At 60.3% G+C, this 23,717-nt stretch overlaps 1 protein-coding gene and 1 long non-coding RNA gene across 3 annotated transcripts; one reads left to right on the top strand and one right to left on the bottom strand.

Moving 5' to 3' along the window:
- Positions 1-4,717: 4,717 nt before the first annotated feature.
- LOC122210115 lies at positions 4,718-8,346 on the bottom strand. Its single transcript, XR_006197917.1, has 3 exons — positions 8,228-8,346; positions 7,398-7,539; positions 4,718-5,744 (listed from the first exon to the last, which is right to left on the bottom strand). It is a non-coding gene; the product is annotated as an uncharacterized LOC122210115 (long non-coding RNA).
- Positions 8,347-21,577: 13,231 nt separating this feature from the next.
- Positions 21,578-23,712, top strand: GNG13 (G protein subunit gamma 13). Of its 2 annotated transcripts, none has more exons than XM_042922303.1 (3): positions 21,578-21,627; positions 23,284-23,415; positions 23,589-23,712. In XM_042922303.1, exons 2-3 carry the CDS (start codon positions 23,318-23,320, stop codon positions 23,692-23,694), a joined length of 204 nt encoding a protein of 67 aa, XP_042778237.1. In that variant the 5' UTR covers positions 21,578-21,627; positions 23,284-23,317; the 3' UTR covers positions 23,695-23,712. The 2 variants fall into 2 exon arrangements, with proteins under 2 accessions (XP_042778237.1, XP_042778236.1); XM_042922302.1 differs by lacking the exon at positions 21,578-21,627 and adding an exon at positions 21,952-21,993.
- Positions 23,713-23,717: the final 5 nt, after the last annotated feature.

The raw sequence follows: 23,717 nt of genomic DNA on the forward strand, positions 1-23,717 counted from the left end.
GGGGTGAACAAGGTACCCTGGGTCCGTGAAGGGAGGCCTCCCCAGAGCCCAAGCTCCAGCGCAGGCTGCCCGTGGGCCTGAACTCAAGGCCCGTTTGGATTCCAGAGAGCGTGTCTCCGTGACCCACATGTGCAGGCCATGCAGGGCTGCTACCCTGAGGGGACGTACCCCAGCCCCATCCTGCCACTTGCTTACCCGAAAGCTGCCTGGTGAGATCCAAATTCACTTCTCTTCTTTGTGTGTATTTTCTCTGGAGCCCGACCCATGGGCTTTTCTGCATTCTCTTTGAGATAAAAATCAAAAACAAATCTTTAAAGGCCATCTCCAAAAACCACAGAATGGCTGGAATTAAATAAACATAAAGCTTGTGGTTTTCCTCTCAGGAACTTCCTGCCTAACTGAAATGCACTGAATCAGCAGCACCTCAGAGCCCAGGCGGAGGCTCCCAGGACCCCGGGCTCAGCCTTGGGGCAGGGGCCACACCCAAAGGTGACCATGTCCCACCCTAGTGAGCCCCGGCCAGCCCTGCTGGCCTAGTGCAGCGCAGACGTGGGAGTAGCTTCCCGTTCGAGAGGAACTTCACTGAGGCCTGAGCACCATCAACACAGTGTGAGCCGATCAGGGTCCCCCAAATATTCATGTCCACAGAGGAGAGGCTCCGGGCAAAGACAGCTTATTACGCCCACGGGTGGCAGAGAGGGGCCACGGACACAGGGCACAGGAAGCACCAGAGTGTTGGTGGCAGAGGCCTGAGTTGGGGCGGCAGGCTGCAGGCTTGAGATTCGAACGGGCTTGGGCACGACCGCCCGCTGCTGCCCAGTCCCTGGCCCTGGTGATATAGGACACGGGGAACGCCCGCGCTGTGTGGGAGGTGGACAAGGGGCGGTGGGGCCATGGACGCAGGACTGTCCAGTTCCACAGGAGGCTCCAAACTTCCGCCTCCTCCCACCCGAGAACCTCCCACGCCAGAAAGGAGGCCACTGAGCTGCTGTCACTCGGGGCACGACCAACACAACGTGTGCGCTTTTCTCCTGACATCAGCCGAGTCTGCCGCTCTCCGGACACCAGCCGGGGGTCCTGCGACTGAACTCAATCCCGATACCAACCGCCAACGTCAGTGCAGACCCCCCGGGCTGAGGGGCCCCTCGAGACTCCCCCATGTCAGGTGCCACAGCATCAGGTCACCCGGGGAGTTTGGGGGTTTCTTATGAAGGATAAGACTCGGGAACAGGGATGGAAGAGACACGCAGGGCAAGGGGTGGGGAAGGGGCTCGGAGCCTCCAGACCCTGCAGGGGGGGGAGGGGGGCGGGGAGATGCGGGGGGGGGGGGGTGGGGGGGGAGGCACCACCCTCCCGGCACCTCAATGTGTCCCTTCTCCCCAGGAGCCCAGGGGCGGTTTCATTACAGAAGCGCGATTGATCGCGTCACCGGAGGCTGGACGTCGATCCCCATCACTTTGCTCCTCCACTGGTCTCTCTGGGAGCAGCCCCCAGGCGTCTCGGCAGCAAGCCAAAGAGCCTCACCCGCCCCAGGGGCCAGTGCCTGGGGACAAAGATCAAATGTCGACTTTTTATCATCCCACAGGCCTCTTCCCACGAACATCCTTCAGCTGTCTTGAAAGCCGAGGTCCGGGAACAACTTTTTTGATCCGCAGGCGCAGAGCGGCGGCCCCAACGCAGCCTGTGCGCAGACGCGTGGCTCTGCTCGCGGCCTCCCTGCAGGCGGCTCGTGGAAAGCAGGGCCAGGCGGGGGCAGACACCCGCATCTCCGGGAGGGGCCCCAGGAGGAGACGCAGGGAACCACGCAGACCCAACCCGCCCCACAGACCCATCCGCGGAGCCGCCCCGCGACCACCCCCGCACGCGAGGACCTGTGCCGCAGTGTCCACAGCGGGGCAGAGTCCGCCCACAGAGGAGGGTGGGCAACACGGGGCCCATCCACAGGATGGAATACCACCCTGCCTCAGAAAGGAAGGGGATTCTGACGCGCGCTCCGATCGGACGCACCCGGAGGACGTCGCGCCCGCGGAAAGCCGCCGCCACGGGAACATGCTGTGGTTCCCCTTCTGGGAGGTCCCTGGAGGGGTCCAAGCCACAGACGCAGGGAGTAGACGGTGGGCACCGGAGCCAGTGCCAACCGACCTGGGGTTTCATTTGGGGACAGCAAATGTCTTGGGCCCAGAGAGAGGCGATGTCGCACGACCTCGTGAATGGCCTAAACGCCACCGAGTTGCTCCCCTCAACATGGTTATTTTGTGCCAGGTGAACGTTGCCTCGGTAAAGGAGCCCGAGGCCGCCCTGCGAGGCCCGGCGGCCCGTCCCCCAGCAGACAGGGCCCCGGGCGAGCAGGCGGGCAGCGTGCCGCACCCGCCCTCCCTCCCCGGACTCCGCCAGGCACCCCCGCTTCCTCACTCCCACCGCCGCGCACCGGCCGCGGTCTCCCGCCTTTGCCGGGGCCCCCACGGCGCAGCCACTCGCCGCCCAACGTAACAGACAAAGAAGCCAAGAGGGTGGGCCGGGAGCACCAGCCTCCATGGGCGGAAAGCCCGGCCAAAGGGCCCGAGGCCCCCACGCGCCCCGCCCCAGCGCTCATCCGGGGGTCTGAGAAGTGAACTCTGGCCCCACTTTATGAGAAGATCTCGGCCTTCCAACGCACACGTACGAAGGTCTCTCTCGGCAGAGGCTTGAATGAACGGTCAGCCTCCGCTCCCGGAGGGAGCAGCAGATCCGCTGCTCCAGGGCCCGAAGCCCCGGGGGCGGCTCCCAGAGGCTCGCTGGCTGGACCCCTGTGGAGGGGCACCGCCGGCCTCCAGCCAGCCGCACGGCATTCGGTCTGGAAGCGACACGGGGGTTCCTCCAAGGTCCCGAGGGGGCTGTGGGAGAGGGGCCGGAGCCCGTCCTGAAGGCGGCCCCTCTCCACCCGTGGGCGCAGACCCTACGGGAACGGAGGCAGGTGTCAGACTCAGCCCCACGTCGCGGCAGCACAACAGCAAAAGGCACAGGCAACCCGCAGGTCCATCCCCAGACGGACAGACAAATAAAGCACCCCATCCACACGCGGAACGTCGCGGGAAAGAGGCACGGATGTATCCCGCAACACCAACCTCACACGCGGGCCGCTCAGCGGGGAAAGCCAGGCAACAGGCCACACGGCGTGACTCCACTGACGGGACGCGCCCGGAGCAGGCAAGCCCGCAGACACCGAGAGCACAGTGGGTGGGGAGTGACCACTACCGAGTACAGAGTTTCTTTTGGGGGCAGGTGATGGGAATGTTCCGGAACGAGACAGAGGTGGTGGGTGCACAGCACTGCGAATGTGCTAAATGCCGCTGCATTGTCGAGTACTAAGTGGTTAATTTTATGTGCGTTTCGCCTCGTTTTTTAAAACAGAAGAAACCGTGAAAAATCAATTCGTTTAGAATCACAGACCGAGGGTGGCAGAGAAAGTTGGAGCGGAGAGAGGCCGGTGTGTCTGACATCCTTCCCGCCGTCACGGCCCGAGGTTCCCACACTCGTGGCACGCCCTGCAGGACAGCGTCCTTAGGACATGTGACTGATGCACTCGGGACAGGGGATGGCCCCGTTCCCCGTTGTGACCTCAGGCCTGTTACTTCCCCGCCCCTCCAGGAGCCTCGAGGCCCCCGGCGCCCCAGCGTCGGCCGGAATCCAGCTGCGTCCTGAGCAGGACTCACGTGCGTGTGCCCGTGCTCGTGTGCACTCATGCACCATGCACCGTGTCGCATCCACATCTGCGCGCACATACACATGCCCGTGTTTGCGTGCGATGGCGTGTGCTCATTTGCGTGCGTGTCCGTGCACGTGTGTTCTGAGAAGGCGGCTGTGGCACGGCTCCATCCAAAGAAATACCATATGAGCCACAGACTCACCTTTTTTTTTTAAGATTTTATTAAATAATCTCTAGGGGCGCCTGGGTGGCTCTGTCGGTTGAGCGTCCGACTTCGGCTCAGGTCATGATCTCACACTCCGTGGGTTCGAGCCCCACGTCGGGCTCTGTGCTGACAGCTCGGAGCCCGGAGCCTCCTTCGGATTCTGTGTCTCCCCCTCTCTCTGCCCCTCCCCTGCTCACACTCTGTCTCCCTCTGTTCTCAAAAATAAATAAAAACGTTAAAAAAAATTTTTTTAAATAATAATCTCTACACCCAGCGTGGGGCTGGAACTCACGACCCCGTGATCAAAAGCCGCACGATCCTCCGACAGAGCCAGCCGAGCGCCCCTCGGCTGTTGAGTTTTCCAGGAGCTGCCCGTATCGTAAAAGGAAAAGGAAACACAGAGTTAATGTGAATGATACACTTAACCGGATCGGTCTAAAACACTACCACCCGGCCACGTAACGCATATAGCGCGTTATTCACCTGCCGTCTCGCGATCTGTGCCAAGTCTCCCCGTCGGGTGGGACTCCGCCCCGAAGCCCCTCGCTGCGGGCCAGCCACACTTCCGGGGCACAGAGGCCGCGGTGTCCAGCGGCACGTGGCGGGCACCCCGGCTCCTCCTCGCTGCGGCCGGCACCAACGGCGAGTCAGAAACGACGACGAGGGGCGCCTGGGTGGCTCAGTCGGTTCGGTGTCCGACTTTGGCCCAGGTCATGATCTCACGGTTCGTGGGTTCGAGCCCCGCGTCGGGCTCCGCGCTGACAGCTCGGGGCTTGGAGCCTGCCTCGGATTCTGTGTCTCCCCCTCTCTCTGCCCCTCCCCTGCTCACACTCTGTCTCTCTCTCGAAATAAAGATTAAAAAAAAATCTTTTTTAAAGAAAGAAACGACTGACAAAATCGCACACGGCCACCGCTGGCCCAGGGGGCACCAGCACAGCCATGGGAATGGCCGCCATGACCCGACGGTGGCTCTGAGGGCCGGTCCCGAGCCCGAGGGGCAGCAGGCAGATCACACTTCCCTTGCCGAGTCCCTTGGTCCAGGCCCCCGAATCCACAGTCCCCAAAATGTTCCAAGGGATTTGGGTAATGTCGTCATGAGATGGCATCACCAAACCAACAAAACTGTCCGCTAAGCTGCTTTCAGCTGCCCGGGGTGCCCCTGCAGGACAGCGCGGGAACTCAGGGCAGGGCTGGAAGGAAGACCCTCTCAGGCCGTGTCTGTGCGTCTGTGTGTCTGCCGTGTCCACGCTGGCGGCCCAGAAAAAGGCCTGGAGAGACGCGTGAGGCTCTCGTCGCTGGGAACGCCGGGTTCCGGACGACCGGCCCTTCGGACCATGGCGTGCCCCTGAGCGTGGGCTGCCTGCACGCACAAGGGGAATGTTCTAGTCAGGTTGCGGGAGCAGGTACTCGGCTGCGTGGCGGGCAGGCAGCTCTGCCGGGGTGGCTCCTCCCACACGTAAATTTGAGACCCGGGACGTGGGGGCTGAGGCTGTTCGAATCCGCTCGAGGTCTCTGCTGAATTCCACAGGGTTCGACTTCAAGAAAACAACACCCACGTGAGTGGCACCCACGCCCGGCTCCGGCGCCCTCTGCAACCTGCGACCGCCTCACAGTCTGTCCCTGGAGGCTTGCCAACCATGTGCTCTCAGCTCCTCTGGACAGATGGAACCCTAGTCTTTCCTTTCCTGCACTGGGAAAACACAACAGCTCTTCTTGAAATCCACTGTCGGCGCGCGGTAACAGAAGACAGCAGACCGTCAGAACCCGGCTTTGCTACAAAGTGGCTGGCTGGGAGGCAAACCCGATTCTATTTAGGTGGATGAGACGGCAGGTCAGCTTGGCCAAGAACGAGAACTTGGAGAGAAGAGACAAGACGTGAGGAATCAGATGAATTTCTTTTGTGAGGCAGAGTATTCTCTCCGTTTCCAGCTATAAATTCTAACAAGCTTACTGAAAAGAAAACAGAAACCACACGCACACACCCCCCCCCCCAATGCAGAGCCCAAGGCCCAAAGCTGTTCCAGAACAGAAGAAAATTAGAGCGATAGCAAAATCACACTTGAAATTAAGGCAGGGAGGCTCAAGGAAGCGACCGTACCCGCTCGGTTCCTTCCTGCCAGGAACAGAGAGAGAAAAGTAAAGCTTTCAGAAAAGAACAGGGGCAAGGGGTGGGTGGTGGGGAGCCAAGAGGCATCTAATTTTATCTGGCTTCTTTCCAACAGCAAAATCTAATCCATCATTCTCCCCGGGTGGAAGCTCTTAATGAAAATGTAGAGACCGAACTTGGAGTTCTCCGGGGATCCTGCTGGGAAGGGCCCCAGCAGCCCCGCATCCTGCCCGGAGAACTGCCTCATGTGAAGCCTTCAGACTGTCCTGCGGCTCCCTGAACACCCTGTCACTGAACACGAGGCCAAGACGTGCTTGTGTTTATGCCCCCGAGCCTCCTCCTGGCCTGGGGGGGGGGGGGGGGGGCGGGGGGGTCTCCTCCGAGATGCCAGCTGGCAGCTCTTGGCCCCGGAGACCTTGCAGAGAAAGGCCGGTCCTGGGCTCCGCCTCCACAGCCACCCTCTCCCCTCCCCTGCGTGGACAGGGCACGTGTGCCCAGCCATCTGTCCGTCTAGAGACACTCAGGTCGTCTGAACCTTTGGCTGCTGTGAATAGACCTGCTACGAGCCTGGGCGTACGGCGATCCGTGCAGACCCCCGCTCTCGGCGGCCTTGGACGTGCACCCGGGAGCGGGACCGCGGGCCATACGGTGACTCCACGTTCCACCTGCTGAGGAGCCACCACGCCGTTTTCCACAGCGGCCGCACCGTTTCCCGTCCCGCCAGAACTCGTTATTTCGCATTTTGTTTTCTCGTCATCACCACAGTGGGTGTGAAACGGTACCTCGGGGTGGCTGTGAGCCACGTTCCGCGAGGAGTTTTTTTCGGGGGCCCGCTGGCCGTCTGTGTCTCTCCTTTCGGGAAATGTCCGTTAAGCCCTTTGTGCGTTTTTTAAAGTGGGCCTTTTGTTTCCGCTGGTCTTTCTCGAGCCCCTGAACAGAGGAGGCTCTGGGCGTCCCACGGTCTGGGCGCAGGGGGGTCCCCCATGCTCGGTGGGGAGGCTCGCAGGGCCTGCCGGCACAGCCCACCCTGCAGGACGATGGGCCAGACATGGTGCAGCAGCCTCGCTCACTGCTTGGAAACAGGCAGGAGGGGCCGGCTCAGCTTTTTGCCTCTCTCCTGGGTGATCCCTAGTTAAGGATCTTGGATCGAGGGACGGTATCATCCAGTAGATCTTATTTTCTCCCAGGAAGAAACGGATCCCAGCTAGCACAGAGCATAAGCAGTGACCCAGAGGCCAGGCGGACGGCTTGAGCCAGAGTGACGTAACCCGTCCAAACCGTCCAAACGAAAGCCCGTGGCAACCAGAAATTCTGGAAAAGGCTTTCGGAACCAGACGCTGCCTTCATTCAGAGGGAAAAATGGTTACCGCTTGAAAGAGACAACATGTAGCGATACCAACATGTAGCGATACCAGATGTCACCGTTATGCTTAAAATAGTGACAAGTCCCGAACGCAAAAGACGCCTTCTCCCGCTTCAAGGTCGTGCCACCAGCCCTGCCGCTCCCCGCGCTGTGGGCTCCGTGTTCCTTCAGTTTTCTGCCTGCGACAAACAGACGATTGGGATTCATTGCCACAAAAGCCGGGCCCACGTAACTCTCAACAGACATGCTCTCAGCACACGAGGCGCTAAGAGCCATGTTACAGCACTTTGCATTTCAAATTTCTGACGTTCCAAAGTGTCTCTCCCTGACACACTGCATGATTTAAAAGGAGCTACCCAAAATAGAGAAGCCATGTTTCTCCATCCCTACGTGGAAATATGGGTGTGACCGCTCACACGTGCAAGCTAGCAGTGAAGCCCGGGATGGTAAACACCCCCGGCCACGTGAGCACAGCCCCGTCCGGGCCGGGGTTCCGAGGGCCGCTCTACACAGTGCCGCCCCGTCCCGGTTGTCCTGATGCCGGAAGCACGCTGGAGCCAGCTGAGCCCCTGGCGTCCCCCCGGCCCAGGCAGCGAAGGGCTCCCAGTTCTCTCCGAGCACCACGCAGATGACACACGCGGGGTGCGGTGGGGCCGTGTGGCCAATCCCCCTTTCGTTTCTCACGTGGGACATTTTGAACCCGATTGAAACAAAACACCGGGGAAAACTAAACATTTTGTGGAATTTTCCAATATCCACTAGCCACCCGAGACTGCGATGAGCCGCCCACCCTGGAGAGGCGCGTATCCTGGCCTGCTCCACGGGGGCCCCCGCCTGCCTTCGACCGGGCCTTCTTCTCCCACTCACCTTCACAACGTGACAATGTCTGCCAAGGACATGATGAGCGATCTTGATCTTTCCACTCATTCTGCTGAGTTTTGTGAGCGTGATGTCACACATACGAGAAAGAAAGGAAGATGGAGGGTGTAGGGGTCCTCGGTCCCAGCACCCATCCCCCACCCCCCTTCCACCCGCATTCCCTCACCCCACCCCCATGACTGGCCAAGTTGGGGAGCCTCTGTCAAGAAGGCTGCAGGAGCCCCTCTTAGGTTATGTGCGTGGGGCCTGTGAATTAAACTGACAAGCAACGGATTAACAAAAGAAAATAGTTTAGTCACGCGCCCATGGGAGCCAAGACAAATAGTTGGTTCAGTAGTTTCAATTAGATGTTTATATATCTAACTTGGTAGGGGAGAGGGAGAGGGGAGAAAGATCCTTCTTAAAGTTGGAACAAATAGACTTCTTTAGGAAAGACAAATGTCTTTCAGGAAAATAAGTGAGATGTAAGGAAGTTTGTGACATCACTTGTCTCTACAGGTGTAAGTGGCCTCTTTGGCCCTTTCAGGGCCATAAAACCCCCGGAGAAGAGACTTGGGATAGGTTTATCCATGGGATCCCCTTTGGGAGTAGACCTGCCCTAAAGAAGGACTTGGTGGCAGCCTGATTTCCCAGAAGTTGCTTCTGGTAGTCAGATAGGGGAGGCTCCGACAAGGATTCTTTCTGCGTCTGAGTCTCAATTATCTTCAGCTCAAAATAACCCTCAGGCCGAGGTGGTGTATTTTGGAGTGCCATCTCCCGCTCCCTTCAAGGCCTCTAACCATGACGCATTCGCCCCATCACCCAGCTATAACCAGTCCTCCTGGGCCAACGGGAGTCACTGCTTTGTGGACTGTGTCTGTTCTTTCCTCTAAGACCGGGCCACGGCAGATCTTTTAAGAGCCACTCGATCTCCCGAGTGAGGATGTTTAGAACACCCAATGCAGAAGGAGCCAGGAGAAGAGTGTGGCCCCCGCGGCAGCCCAGAGCCCACTGTGGAGCAGAGGAGAGGGACCACGTCGGGTCCTCGCTCCAGGAAGCCAGCGACCGAGCTTAGGAAGGAGAGGGGGCCGGACATGCCACAGCCTCCCGTGTTCCGCCAGCCAGGCCAGGGCCTCACGGTCCGGGCCGCCCTGAGTAAGGAGAGGTCACAAAAACATCCTCTGACGGAAACCATTCAGCTAATCGCTTCCTGGAGCCCTGGTGATACGGACAGTACTGAGCGGCTTAGATAAGCACTGTGCTCGTGTCCGCTGCCCTTCTCCTCTACGGCCAGCACCCCGCCGCCCCACGGTTGACTCTTTCGGCCAAACCACGGTTGTGTTCAGGGCACCTGATCGATTGCTGTGACAATAACACAAGTTGAAGGGTCTGCCCCGACACATCAGCGTTTCTTCCAGTTGGAATAAGAAGAATACATGCTCCTCAAGTGGTCGGAAAGAAGAGAGCTAGAACGGGTCCTGTGGGCTTAAGAGGTGGGGGTCAGAATCCTCAGGCTGTGTCCTGGCCGTTAGCAGTAGCTCCCAGACAGGGTGCAGCCAAGGCTGTGAGGCCCATCGTCACCACCAGCATCGCTGTCGTCACCAACATCACCACTCGCATCGTCTCAGGCTGACGCTTCCGTGGCACTAACCATCAACCTACAGTTAAGCTAACTGTCTGTTATCTTATCTTATCTTAAGCTAACTGTATCTCATCTTGGCACCCTCGGGAGTAGAGATCATTAACCCCAGTTCACAAATGAGGCAACCAGGGCATCCAGAAACTAAAGCCATACGCCTAGGAAAGGACAACACCACAGTGCGAACCCGGCAGCCTTTCTCCACAATAAACACCAGACCTGTCCCCGAGACACCGGAACATTTGCGAGCCTACCTCCCAGGGCCCGGAAGGCTCACGGGTGCCTGGTTGGCAGGGAGCCGTCCTGCTTCTCTTTCCCTTACTTCTCTGTTTTTGACACAGGGAACTCTGAGCTCTTCGGCAGTAAAACGGGGTGGCCTGGGTCACGTACAGCAAAAGCTCCGCCAGCCCCCACTGGGGAAGAAGGAAGGCGGGAAGCTCTGGCTATTCACCCACAGCTAAAGCAGCCCACGTGAGTCCAACTCAGCATGTGGTTTGCTTTTCTGAAGACAAACCACAAAAGTTCAATTCCTGGGGAGCAGAGTTGGTTCTGTTTCTGCTTTAAATGCTAGACGATGTCACAACTCGGGGGCTCCAGGCTGAGAAGAGCAGACAGGCCGAGGGTCTGGAAGAAGCTACGGCTGAAGGGCCAAGAAACGCTCTCACCAGAAGCAGCCAGAACCAGCAGTCACACCTTGCCGGCTCCACGCATGGCTGCCTCAGTCACGGGTCCTGCAGAGGGGTGTGGAAAGCTGTCGTCCGTCCATCAGCCTGTGTCCAGAAGCTCGCTGAGAACATCAAAAGCCAAGAGCCTAGATTGTTACTCAGCTGAAGGCGCATCAGGGCTGACTGGAGCCAGACGTACTTTTTTAAAGCAGGAAGCAACCTTCACCACAAAGCAGGTGTCACCAGAGCAGCGATGTGTCAGATCCAGACGGCCATGGGGCTCCAGGCGGCTCCCCCACCAAAGCACCGGGAGGGTGAAGGGGACGTCCCAGAATGGCTTCTGGTCTTTCAGCACCTTCCCCCCTACCCAGTCCAGCCTGACCCTTCCAGGCTCCTACGCACGCCCCTGCGTCCGGCTGTGCACACACCCGCGTGACTTTCCACCCCCACCGGCTCCCCGTGGAGCTCAGCTCTCAGCAGAAGCAGGTCACCCACAAGCAGCCTGGGCTGGGAGCAGGGCTGCCTTTCCCAGCCCGAGCCGCCCTCCACGTACTGGCTGCACCAGCAGAATCGGGGGCCTCAAAGCCTCACCTGGGTGCTAAGGGGTAACACAGGTAAAAGCGGCACCTCGAAGCCCTAAGAAACTCCCATCGCCACAGTGAAGCCCCCAGAAAAAACAAAAGGAGATGGCGGGAGACGCCGTCCTGAACACACACCCCCCCGTTAGCCGACCTGAGGAGCAGGCCTGACAGGGAGCCGGCAGGCTGGCCAGGGTGCCCGCAGGATCCCTGCAGACCCACGGGCTGAAGCTGGAAGACGCGTGCTCCCTGGGCAGAGCCCGGCCGCCAGCGACCGAACAGCTCCTGGCCAAAGTGGACCCTCTGCTCCCCCCTGAGGCCCCCAGCTAGAAGGAGCTGCAGAGCTCCCTGCTAAGTGCTCCCTGCCAGGTGCTCCCACCAGGTGCTCCCACCGGCTGCTCTCACCAGGTGTTCAAGAACGTCGGGCCCCCATTTCCCTTGGCTCTGCTTTCTGGTTGCCGCTTCTGGGACACCACGGGCTCCCCCAGCCAAGGGCTGCTATCCCTTCACGCGCTCGGCCCCACCTCCCTCTCTCTCTCCACTCTGTTCCCCAGTCCCCAGGCCCTCTCCGTCTCAAGGGAGGGAAATGGGACCTACACAAAGGTCATGGTGCGAGAAGCAGTTGCCATGTCCCCACCTACCCATGAGAAAAAAACAGCTAACAAACCCCAAGTGAGAAGCATCCAAAAAAATTCCTGACCGACACACCTCAGATGGTCAAGGCCATCAAAACTAAGAAAAGTCTGAGACACTATCGCTATTGTCCCAGCTCAGAGGAGCCCAAGGGGACAGGATGATCAAACGCCATTGGGTCCCAGGACAGAGGGTACCAGGTAACAGCTCAGGACATGTGCTTAGAGTGCCAGCCTCAGTCTGCAACACTGTGCCAGGGACAGCTCAGTAACTGTGACAGGCACACCACACTGATGCGAGAGGTCATCAGCAGGACATTCTGCACGGGCCGACAAGCACAGGGGAGCTCTGTCCTTTCTGCTCTGTTTTCTTGGAAACCTAAAACTTCTCTAAAAAAGGAAGTCTGGGGGCGCTTGAGGGGCTCAGTCGGTTAAGTGCCTGACTCTTGATTTCAGCCCAGGTCATGACCTCATGGTTCATGAGATCGAGCCCCGCATCGGGCTCCACACTGAACACAGAACCTGCCTAGGATTCTCTCTCTCTGCCCCTCCCCAGCTCGTGCATGTGCACATGCTGCCCCCTCCAAAGGAAGAAAAAAAAAAAGGGAAGTCTACTATTTTTAAAAACTAGCAAGACTCCCAGAACCACACCAGCTCAGTCTTTCCACAGACCCCCAAAACGAACAAGGCCCTTGCCCTTCGCGACTGATCTGCAAAGTCCCTGACACAGACATATGCATGGTCCCCCCACTAAGTCTCTGCGATACTTGGGGGCCACTCCCACAAGAGCCCCACTCAACTTGCCATCCTTCTCGGGGTTTCTTGAGACGGTGACTTCTGGGAATCTCAAATAATCCGGGCCTCGGCAGGAGTGAAAGGGGCAGCTCCTTAATGTGCAGAGTAACCTTTATTACAAATCAGACTGCTGCAAGTTCATTTCTCCCCATAAAAGCATATTAAATATTTTACGTCTGGTCCTCCTGCTCTCTAACAAAAAAATAAATAAAAGGAAATAAAATAAATAAATAAATAAAATGAAAATGCAGCAAACCAATGTAGACAGGATACCAAAAAGGACACGAGGCAGCTGACAGCTGTGTCTGCTTCTCAAGGTAGTTGCAGGGCTGTGGGGACTGCTAAGAACTTGCCTGGTTTTTTTTTTTAATGTTTATTTATTCTTGAGAGAAACAGCATGAGTGAGGGAAGGGCAGAGAGACAGGGGGACAGAGGATCCCAAGCGGGATCTGCGCTGCCTGCAGAGAGCCCCGTGTGGGGCTCTGCGGGGCTCAAACTCACGAACGGCCAGGTCATGAGCTGAGCCAAAGTCAGATGTCTCACTGAGCCACCGAGCGCCCCAAGAACGGCCTTTCACACCCGTTCTCTTGAAAGGGCCCAGCAGCGCGCTCCAGAGGCTACCCGATGGTGATGTTGGTAGGGACGAGGGCAAAAGGAGAGTGGAGAGCACAGCTCTGCCTTCAAGGGATCGGCCTAAATGTAAAACATACCTGTAAATTTGTTTGGGTAAAATACTGCTTTTTCTTAAAAAGGAGTGCTCGTGTGTAGTGGGTTTTATTATCGTTTTTTGTTTTAAGTTTATCTATTTATTTACAGATAGAGAGAGGGGGAGAATACCAGGCAGGCTCCGCACTGTCAGTGCAGAGCCCGATGTGAGGCTCAAACTTGGGAACCTTGAGACCATGACCTGAGCTGAAGTCGGACACTTAACCAACTGAGCCGCCCAGGAGCTCCTATCATTGTTTAAGTAAAAAAAAAAAAAAAAAAAAAAAAAAGTATGCGCAACAAATTTGTTTCCACTTCTAACACAGTATATACCCCTCCCTATACAGCACCACATGACAGAAGTTCAACAACGTTGGAAGATAGTTAATAAGGGGTCCTGAGACTGGGAACCAGGGATGGCACTCACGCGCACCTGCGGCGCCACCTAGCGGCGAGGACCGGACCGGGGCGCGCACAGGGCCCAGCCGGCTGACGGATGATGCGGCCGCCTGGTGCCTTATTCCATCCGCCGCGCAGAGTCACCGGGCTTCTGTTTTCCAAGATAAATGGGTGTCATGGAAAGATCCTGACTAGTGCCTTTTTGGGGTGCTGTTAGATGTATACTCAAATTCTGTCCTGACAAGGTCTTCCCCCCAACGTCCAGCCCCGCGGAACCTTGGCCCAAGGTTCTACTGGGGGTCCTCCAGGTTCCGCAGAGTGTGCTGCCGCTGGTTTGTTTGCAACCGGCTAGACAAGGTTCCCACCTGCACACCCCACACCGCACGCAGGCCCGGGTCCAGAGGACTCGGGGAGGCAAGGAGGGAATGCACGAGCACACGGCCAACAGGAAGGGATGAGAAGCAGTCTTAAGGCCGGAACTCAGAGGCCCAGCAGGATAGGGCAGTGGTAGGGCCACCCTGGGCAACCGACACCGTATCGACCCAGTAGCACAAATGTGGCACAGACAGCGGTGGGGCCAGAACAGACGTGGGACACCAAGCTTCGCGGGAATGCCAGACGTCACAGCTCTCTTCCTGTGCCTCAACTAGGCTGCGATCTGTCTCCAGGCCACCCCTCCCCACTCACCTACAAACCTGCCATCACGCCTTTCCTCATCAGGGTCCAGAGCCACGACGCCACTGGGGACAGAGCCTGAGGTCCTTGGACCGAGTCCCACTGGAAGACCACCTTTGCCTACTGTCACCCATCTTTCCAGCCTGGGACTTTTGTACACCTCAGCCCCTGATGTCAAACTCTAACAGACCTTCCGAAGATTCCTTTTGAACAGTAAGTAGTAGCCTGCTCAGATGTATACAACACTCCTTTAGCCTGGAAGAGCTTCCGCTGCTTTGCAAAGGGACAATATGGGGTGGGGAGGGCTGAGGGTGGTGACCCAGGGCAAGGAACCTAGGGGGAGACGCTGGTGAGGAGACCTGGGGGGGGGGGGGGGACCCGAGTGGGGACACGCCGAGGGGGCACCTGGGGGGATCCTGAGTGATGAGATGTTGGAGAGGAGACCGGAGGCGGGCGAGGGAGGGACCTGAATGAGGAGATGCTGGAGGAGAGACGGGAGGAGACCTGAGGGGACCTGAGTGGAGTCCTCGCCAGGCGCCGTCTTCTGTCTCTAACAACGCCCGGGTTTACGCGGGGTTCCACAGCCCAACTCGCTCATCCACTGGTCGAGTTAGGGTTAACACGGGCCTGGAAAACCCTTCCGGCCGAGGAATTCCACGTTGGAAACGCGGCTCCAGGGAAAAAAATCCGAAAGTCGGACCCCTGACACCTCGCCCGGCCTTCGTTCCAGGCCGCCGCCATCCCCGCCGTGCTCCGGGTTGCTTGCGTCTTGCGTGCGGTAGCTCTAGACTCCTCCCCCACGCTCCGGTGACCCGCCCCTTCCGGCACTTAACAGGAAGCGACCTCCCAAGGCGGAAGTACCCGGGCGGGTGGAAAGTTGGCGACCGGCGGGTTTGGTTCGGTGGGGTGGGAGGTTGCAGGGAAGTCGGGCCCGTGCCAGGCGGTCCCCCGAGAGCCTGGAGGGCGCACCCGCACGGCAAGGATGGGGCCCGGCCGGCCTTCCGGGGCAGATCCTGGGTGGCCGCGGGGACACAGACCGAGACCCCCATTCTGGGCAGCCGGGGCCGCTCAGCGAAGCCTCCGCAGCGAAGGCAGGACCACAGACATTTGGCGTCCCCTTCCGCCTCCAGCTTTCGTCCCTTCTCTTCGTCCCAAAAGAGCAGGGTTTTGTACGGCCTCTGAGCGAAAAATTGTTTTTATGTTTGTAGAGGTTTAGATGAGCAGCCGCCTTGGGCCTGGGGAAAGCGCTCAAGGCACATCTGTTTGCCCTCAGGTTCTGTGCCTGGCGGATCGGAGGCCGGGAAGCGGTGAGGGGCTGAGGACACTGTGTTCCTAACAAGTGCTCCCAGGGAGAGCCGGTCTCTCAGCCCCGGCCCGTTCGGACCCCTCTGGGGGACCGTGGGCGGCGTTGGTCGGTGAGCCGGCGTGACTGTTCGCAGGGACCAGGTTTGCCGCCTGGCTGGATCCCCAGAGATGCTCCGGCTTTGATGCCGACGCCCGGGGACCAGCGAAGACATGGTCCTGGATCAGCGATGGCGAGACAGGCGTGGACGTGAGCTTCAGGAACTCCGTCCTGGTGAAGCCTTCCAGTATGTGGTGCAACCGTTGGCCTTTTCCATTAAGGGTAGTGTTTATTTTATAACCACTAGGGTTTTGTAGCTGATCACCAGGATGCACCAGGATGGCATTATCCTGGGGGTTCTGCCTGTGCTCACTGTGTGGTTTCACCCTGGATGTAAAGTAGGTGACAGGTACCTCTACCAGGCTGGAGAGCTGGGTGGGTCCTAGAGGCAATAAGGGCCCTGAGCACGTTCATAAAGTAGTGCTACAAGTGACTGACTCAGGACAGTGCCAGGACACTGGGAGGCTGGCAGCCACTGTCGCCCCGAGTGCTGTGCCTCCCGCTGCCTTCCACCGTGTGCCTGTGGCTGAGGGGTGTCTGTGGTCATGAGACCGGTAAATGGCTAGCATCACATCCACCCCTGGGTCTTAGGTCTCCCCAGGCAGCTTTGTGGGGCTTCGGCCACAGTTCCTGCACTCGGGAGTCCTCAGGAGGACCAGATGGCTTCCTGGGTGCCACGACTTGCTGCAGATAGAGGGTGTAACGGCATCTGGATGGTCCCAGAACACCAGGCGCCTGTGCTGACTCTTCCCCTCCTAGGGATTCTGCGCCCACCCTGCACCTCCGCATTTGGTGGGGACTGGCCTGTGAGCTGCCCCCCACCCACACCCTTCTGAACACCCGCCTGCACAGCATCAGATGCAACTGCCCGGCTGGCCCGACCTGTGACCACCCCCTCTCCACATGGCCCCAGGGCAGCAGACAGCCTGTGTGGGCTCCATCCCCATTGCGTGGGCCTGGCTTCTCTCTGAATGGCTCCCTGACGCGTTGCGGCCTTGACACATACCGTGCGTGTGGCCAGAGAATCTTGCAGGGGCACAACGACAGCCTTCTCTGCCCCCAGACTCTTCTCTGGCGTGGACAGTTTGTGCAGGGCACCCCTCACACGGTGCACAGCCTCACTTTGCCCTCACTGCCCCCTCTACGTAGTCATGGACACCATCTTTCTGTCAGCTGGGCTTTGGAGACCTGCGTCCTCTGCCTCCAGGACACTGTCCACATGCTGCTTGGGGAGCTGCCCTGGCTGCTAGACATCCTCGCCTTTGGGGTGAGGCCTGCGGGGGGAGGGAGCAGAGTGATGTCCCCTGAGGTGTCTCCTCCTTTTGCCCTGGGAGGAAGAACTGGGCCCTGAAGCTGTTTCTAAAAGGCCTCTGGCATAACACCGCCTTCAGTGGTGGGCGCGATCGCCTGGCACCGCAATTACCAGAGCCACACGTTGTTGACTTGGCCATCAGGCCACTGTCACCGCGTGGGGTGGCTCCCGGTGCAGGGACAGCGGTCTGTGCCTGCTTCAGGAGCTGTGTGGGGGGTGTCAGCTGCTAAGCATAGAGCACAAGGGGCCCTCCATTCAGCCCCAGCCCTGTCCGCGTGCCTGCATCCACACTGCTGCTGTGGTGCCACCACCCCTGTTGGCTGGAACTGGGGTCAGGCCAGCAGTCGCTGCAGCACGGCCAGCCCTCAGAGCAGCCTGTGCCCCTACGCGCCAGATGCCCAGATGGCCCGGTGGCCCAATGCATACATCCCCCCCCTTTACGGTGCGTGTCTCTGGGGGTGCAGACCAATAGACTTGCTGATGATGCACTGGGTGGGACCCCCCCAAATGGCGTGAGCCTCATCAAGCAGTGACCCCACGCAGCCTGTAGGTGCAGTCAGACCAGAACCAGCCGCATGCCAAAGTATCCTGAGCCTGCGCAAGTGGCAGACCTAGGCCCCACTGTATGCAAGCTGCTGTGCCTGTCCCCACACTTGGTGGCCACACATCCAGGCCACTGGCACCCTCCAGTCCTGTCTGGTAGCGGGAGGCCTGAGCCAGTAGGTGGCACCTGCCCACGTTCCATCTCTCAGCAGGGATGAGGTGATGTGAACCGCATGCAGGGGGTCTCAGCACGGCAGGACCCTCCCCCAAGGACTTGTCCCCTGGGTCTGGCCTTGGCTGCTGGCCCCGGCGGGGAGGATGGTGCTGGGCCAGCTCTGAGATGCCCCTTCACTCCACAGGTGACCGGGCAAAGTTACTTGACCTCGTCTCACAGTAAGCGTCCGCTGGAGGGGAGACAGCTCTGACAGCCAGGGGGGCCTGTGGGGCCGGTGCAAAATGGGACAGTGGGCAGCCTGAGCCAGTGACATGGCAGGCCTCCCCTGCACCCACCATGTATCACAGGCTCCCCTCCACGGGCCTTCCCGAGATGGGATCACCTGCAGCTCGGCAGATTTGTCTGTTTTAGACAACTACCCTAACTTTGCTTGACGTTCAGAAACTGCTTTACTATTGGGCGCCTGAGTGGCTCAGTGGGCTAAGCATGTGACTTTTGGTTTCGGTTCAGGCCCCAATCTCCTGGTTTATGAGTTTGAGCCCTACGTCCAGCTCCGTGTTGCCAGTGTGGAGCCTACTTGGGATTCTCTCTCCCACTCCCTCTCTGCCCCTCTCCTCCTTGCTTGCCAGCTCACTCTCTCAAAGTAAATAAACTTAAAATAGATCTATATTTTAAAAAAAGAAAAAGAAGAAGCTGCTTTACTAGTCTCTCGCTTTGCCCTGAAAGACACCTCGAGGACTTGGGTCAGCTGCAGACGAGGGCCTGGCATTGGTTCCCTGGCCACCGAGCTGCTAGAATGAGCCGCTTCCCTGAGACGGACTCAGGAGGTGTTGCAGATGACATCCACCCTCCTGCCCGTGGCTTCCCCGGAACCGTGTCTTACGGGTTTGCGCAGAACAGTCTAAGCGAGCCTAAGTTATTTACGACTGTCGCTTCCGAGCTTGCAGAGGTCACGTACAGGCCGGTGTTCCGTGAGCTCTGCTTAACAGGGTAAAATCAGAGGTTCTGTGCTGGCTTTCCAGTCCTGGTATTTACCACTGTCAGTCATCCCCGGGGCAGGAAACAAGTCGGCATGTCCCCGTGGGGCTGCCAGGGCCACCGTCGCCGTGCCTGTTGTAAGCCCATGGGTCCCATGCCCTCCCCTGGGACAGAACGTTGACAGGCCTTCCCCCCACCAGCCCAGGCCCTGCAGCGTTGACCGCTTGTCCTGTGGTCTCACCCCCTTAGGACGTGTCTGTGGCCTTGGGAGGGTTGTGGGGGGTCTGACCCCCCAGAAGTCTGAGGCAGAGCCGCACACTGGCACTCAGCGGTCTCGCCTCGGGCCTCATGGTGCCCACGTGCAGGCCGGCCATCTGCCCAGAGCCGTGTCTTGCTCTCTGAGGAGCCTGGTCTCAGGACCCGAGTGTGCCCATGGCCCAGAGTTGCCAACATGCCTGTGCATCAGTGGCCCAGTGATGGAGACCAGCCCCAGCTCTGGCCTCTACCAGTAGAGAACCCACAGGTCACGGTGGTATCGGGGACGACACTAGACGGCGGGTCCCTGTCTGGTGGGAGTGTTTCCTCTCCCTCCTCCCTGGGCCCTCTTCGGGGTCCCACCCAGAAGGGATCAGGGCACCCCACACGCACCAGTCTTTGACTTCCTGCCGCAGTCTCACTATGCCTGCCGCGTCCCCCAGAGGCCCGGCCCACACTGCCCACCCGCCCGCCCGCGTGGCAGGAGCCTGGCAGTGGGGCCTGCGGCAGCCGTTTCTAGGCCAGCAACCAGCCCGTTGGTCTCACCAGCAGCCCAGTTAGCGCAGCTAATTTCAGCACGGTGTCTGGTGTCCCAGGACCTGCTCTGGGTGCCTGCAAGGTGGCGGTCAGCTAGAGGACGAGCTGTTACTGCTTCCCCCTGCGCAGCATCCCAGGAAGGTGAGAAATGCGGGTCCTTACAGGCGTGAGAGCAGACTTGCGCCACCGGCTCCACCACATGAACTCGTGGCCTCTGTGATGTGGGGCTGCGGTCAGCGCGAGGACCACAGCAGCAGGTGTCCGCCCGGCAGCAGGTGTGGCCGGCGCCCAGAGGCCAGAGACAGCACAGCAGTGATGTTCAGGGAGGGCCTGTGCCCCCCGCAGCTGCCACCTGTAGGCCTGGCTCCCACCGTCCTGACGACCCACGCTGCTGCCTAGCTGCGCCCAGGTGCCCCTGCCGTGTACTTCCTGCGTCGGTCGCAGCTGTGACCACAGCGGACCCGGGTCACAGCAGGGCTTCCCCCAGTGGACTCTCCAGAAGCTGTCTGGTGCGGGTGCCCTGTTCTGCCTGTGCAGCCTGGAGAGAAGACATGACTGTGTGGCAGGATCTGCCCGGCCCGGGGGTCAGTCCAAACCTGGAACCAGTCCCGAGGGCCGACATAATGCCGTGCCCTTGGCTGCCCACCCCGTGTGAGCAGCACCACGGGCCACAGGAGAGCCCTGGGCAGCAGGAGCAAAACAGTATGCGGGGCCTCGCAGGCAGGTGAGCACAAATGGGCCTCAGCGGGGGGAGCAAGGCCAGCACTGCCGACCATCTGCCCTGGCAGGATGGCAGTGCCCTGGGATCTAAGCCCCCATCCCCCTAAATCCATAATAAAAATAATCCCGCATTTGCCTGATCTGCCCCAGTTCCAGAAGTGTCTCCTGATGTGTCATCGTGTTGATGCGTGACAGCAGTCCAGGGAGGCACAGCTGACCCCATTTCACAGAATTGCACCAGGGAGGGTTTGGGAGCCCAAGGGGGCAGGGGACACCCCATCCTGCCTTCTAGGTGAGGACACCTGACCGTTCATAGGCCCCCAGCCCAGAGCTCCTGCTAAGAGCCTGGTCCAGGCCTTTGCAAGGATCATGACTGGGAAGCTGGGCACTGCTGGTCCCTGCGGCTGCCGTTGCTGCCTGGGGGCCCCCCACCCAGGATGCAGCCTGGTGCCTGCGTCACTCAGTAGCCCCAGGGGCACAGTTCCCCCGGGAGCAGGACAGTAGGGCCTACCACACACACCCAGAGCATCACGGCTGAGGGGAATGTGGTCCCAGCCCCGACGGCACCTTCTGCCCTGAGGGGCAGAAGGCAGAGGGACTGTCTGCTTGGGCCCCATCGCGGGCCGGGTGAGGAGCCTGACAGAGAGGTGATGGGCCCCCTCCCTCCTCGGAGCCCCCAAAGCCACTCAGCCTGGGCTTGGGCACCCCCGAGCCAGACACCGCCTCCTGAGGCAGGACACTGCCAGGGCACCCCTGGGCCCACGAAGAGCAAGTCTGGCTGTCTCTGGCTTAGGGTAAACTGAAGTATGGACATACCTCCCCGCCCTCAGGGCAGCTACCCAGTCTACCCGCTGCTGGCCTGGGCATGGGGCACAGGCCCAGATGCCCTCAAGGGGACAGGCTCACTCCTGTGGGTGGCTCAGCTCCAGGGGAGGGCTGCCCACAGACCCTTCAGTTGGCACTGCTGAGACCTCAGAGGGGTACAGTGTCCTGGCCCTGTTACCCATACCTAGTCTATGATTCAGCCCATCAGGGGCACGGAGGGCTGGGGCACAATCTAATGGCTCTAAGTCTTTGGTGGCAGCACCACACGGCAGCCCAGGAGCCCACCCAGCCCTGTGGGAGACCACTGTCCAGGGCCAGAGCTGACCCACGTTGCCTACCCCTGCATCTCCCACCCCCAAGGGCTGGCAGACCATGTAGGGTCAGGCGCAGTCCCTGGAGGAGGAGGGGAGGCAATGGGGGCGGTGCCAGAGCCTGGCCCCCAGGTGGCAGGAGTGGGCGGGGCACCTGCCCAGGCTCTGCCCGCTTATGTGCCCGCTCACTCATTCACTTGGTCTTCGCTGTCACTCACCATCACTTGGTCCTTGTCACTTGGCCCTTGCTGGCACCGTCCAAGGTAGGTCTGATCAACTGGCCCCCCGTGCAGAGCAGGAAACCGAGGCCGGGAGGGATTCTGGGACTCGCCCAAATCCCACCAGGCTGACCTGGACCATCCTAACCCCCAGATGCCCCTGCCTGTTGGTCTTATGGCCGAGGGCAGCTGCCCTGCGTGTCCCAGCAGGCCCGACCCCACCAGTGGGGAGAACCCCCTCGGTCTTCGGGAGGGCGGGGCGGGGGCGGGGGCGGAGCGGCCGAAGGGGAGGGGAGCCGCGTCCTGCGCCGTGCGCGCCGCCCGCAGTGCCCGCCGAGCGCCGAGCGCCGTGGCCGGGGGCGTCGCGGGGCGCGCGGGACGGGCAGCCGGCTCCGGCGGCGCTGCGCGCAGGTAGGGCAAGCAGGGCAGGCGGCGGGGGCGGCGGGGGCGGCGGGCAGGGCCGCCGCCCCCGCCCCCGCCGCGGAGAGCCCCCAACCACGTGGCTGTCCCGGCCAGGGGTGGGGATGCTGAACTTGGGGTCTCCGGGAGGGGAGCACCTGCATGCCCCCCATTGACTGCCCCCCCCAAGAGGCAGACTCCCCTCCACCGGGGCTCTTATCCCTGGCTCCTGACTGACCCTCCCACGACGACTCCTAGTGCGGCTGTTCTGTCCCCAACCGACCAGGGTTGACCCCCCCCACCCCCACCCCCACAAGAGATCTTCCGGCCAGGAGTCCCCTCCACAGGCTGACGCAGACAGGGCCGCGCTCCTGTCAACCCCTGCCCACCCTCCCAAGGTCCAGGAAGCCTGGCTCTCAGCCTCAGTGATGGGAGCAGGGCCTGGGGCCCAGTGAGGGACTCCCTGGGCCCCTGGAGTGGGCTGAGGTGGGGGAGGAGGCAGGAAGCAACCTGCTCTGCCAGGCTGGTGCACGGCAGAAACTGGGCCAGATGGCTTGTGGAGGGTGCTGGGGGCAGCAGCCCTGGGCCCAAAGAGGCTGCAGCCCCTCCCCAGTCCCAGACCTGCTGTGCAGCCTGGGACCCCAAGGTCCTCAGCACCTCCTCTCTGCAGCCTCTAGGCAGAGATGCAAATTGCAGCCAAATCCTCCTGGCTCTGGGATTAACTTCCTCTGGGTAGGCTTCCCCATGCAAAGCATTAGAAAGGAACTGGAAGGAAGCCAAGCAGGGCCCCACCCCTTACATGATGATGGTCTGGGTCACCCACTCTGCAACCAGGGTGGCAAGTGGGCCTGGGAGTCGGGAGGGCGGGCTTCTGGGAACCCACTTGTGCCGTGTGCCTGGCCCTGCTGTCGCCACAACATTGCCCCTTTCCTTCCCACCCAGGGACCGGGCCGTGGTAAGGCTTTGGTGGGGGTGGGAGGTAAGGGTGTGGAACTGAGTAAAAACTTTTCCCTGCGGCTAATTAGCCCCATGGGGGAGGGGCAGGCACATGGGGCCTCATTTGTGGGGCTTCAGCTCCAGGCCCTGCACCCTGTGGACCGTGTGGGTGCCTATGTGGACCTTGGGAAACCGGTGGTGAGGCCCCTGGGGACCTCCCAAGCCGCAGACTGGGTGTCACTGTACAAGGGTGGGCCTCCCTCCTTCCTTTGGGAGGGGGTGCCCTCAACCAGTGGGAAGGGCACATCTGGGGGTGACCGCCGGCTGGCGGGCCCCCTGGCTGTTGCTTCCTCTCGCGCCCTCCAGCCCCAGGCTGGCCACTTCCGAAGCTCCCGACGCCATGGAGGAGTGGGATGTGCCTCAGATGAAAAAAGAGGTAGAAAGCCTCAAGTACCAGCTGGCTTTCAAGAGGGAGATGTCGTCCAAGACCATCCCTGAGTAAGTCCCCAGGACCCCACGGAGCCCCGCCCACCCAGGGCTGCCGGCTCCCATCGGCATCTCATTTCCCTGCCCTGAGCGTTTTGCATGAGCCAGAACCACACCTCCACAGCCAGCCCTCGCCCTCGGGCACCCGCCTGCTCACCTCCCCCTCTCCACCCTGCCGCACACAGGCTCCTCAAGTGGATCGAGGATGGGATCCCCAAGGACCCGTTCCTGAACCCCGACCTGATGAAGAACAACCCGTGGGTGGAGAAGGGCAAGTGCGCCATCCTGTGAAGCACCCCCGCCCCGACTCTTGC

This window comes from Panthera leo, chromosome E3 (genome assembly GCF_018350215.1).
Source record: "Panthera leo isolate Ple1 chromosome E3, P.leo_Ple1_pat1.1, whole genome shotgun sequence".
In the NCBI taxonomy this organism is placed as follows: domain Eukaryota; kingdom Metazoa; phylum Chordata; class Mammalia; order Carnivora; family Felidae; genus Panthera; species Panthera leo.

Excerpts from the sequence above, each read along its gene's own strand:
- GNG13 (XM_042922303.1), top strand. The coding sequence starts at position 23,318 with ATGGAGGAGTGGGATGTGCCTCAGATGAAAAAAGAGGTAGAAAGCCTC. Across the intron at positions 23,416-23,588 it reads TCGTCCAAGACCATCCCTGA|GCTCCTCAAGTGGATCGAGG; the intron begins GTAAGTCCCCAG and ends TGCCGCACACAG.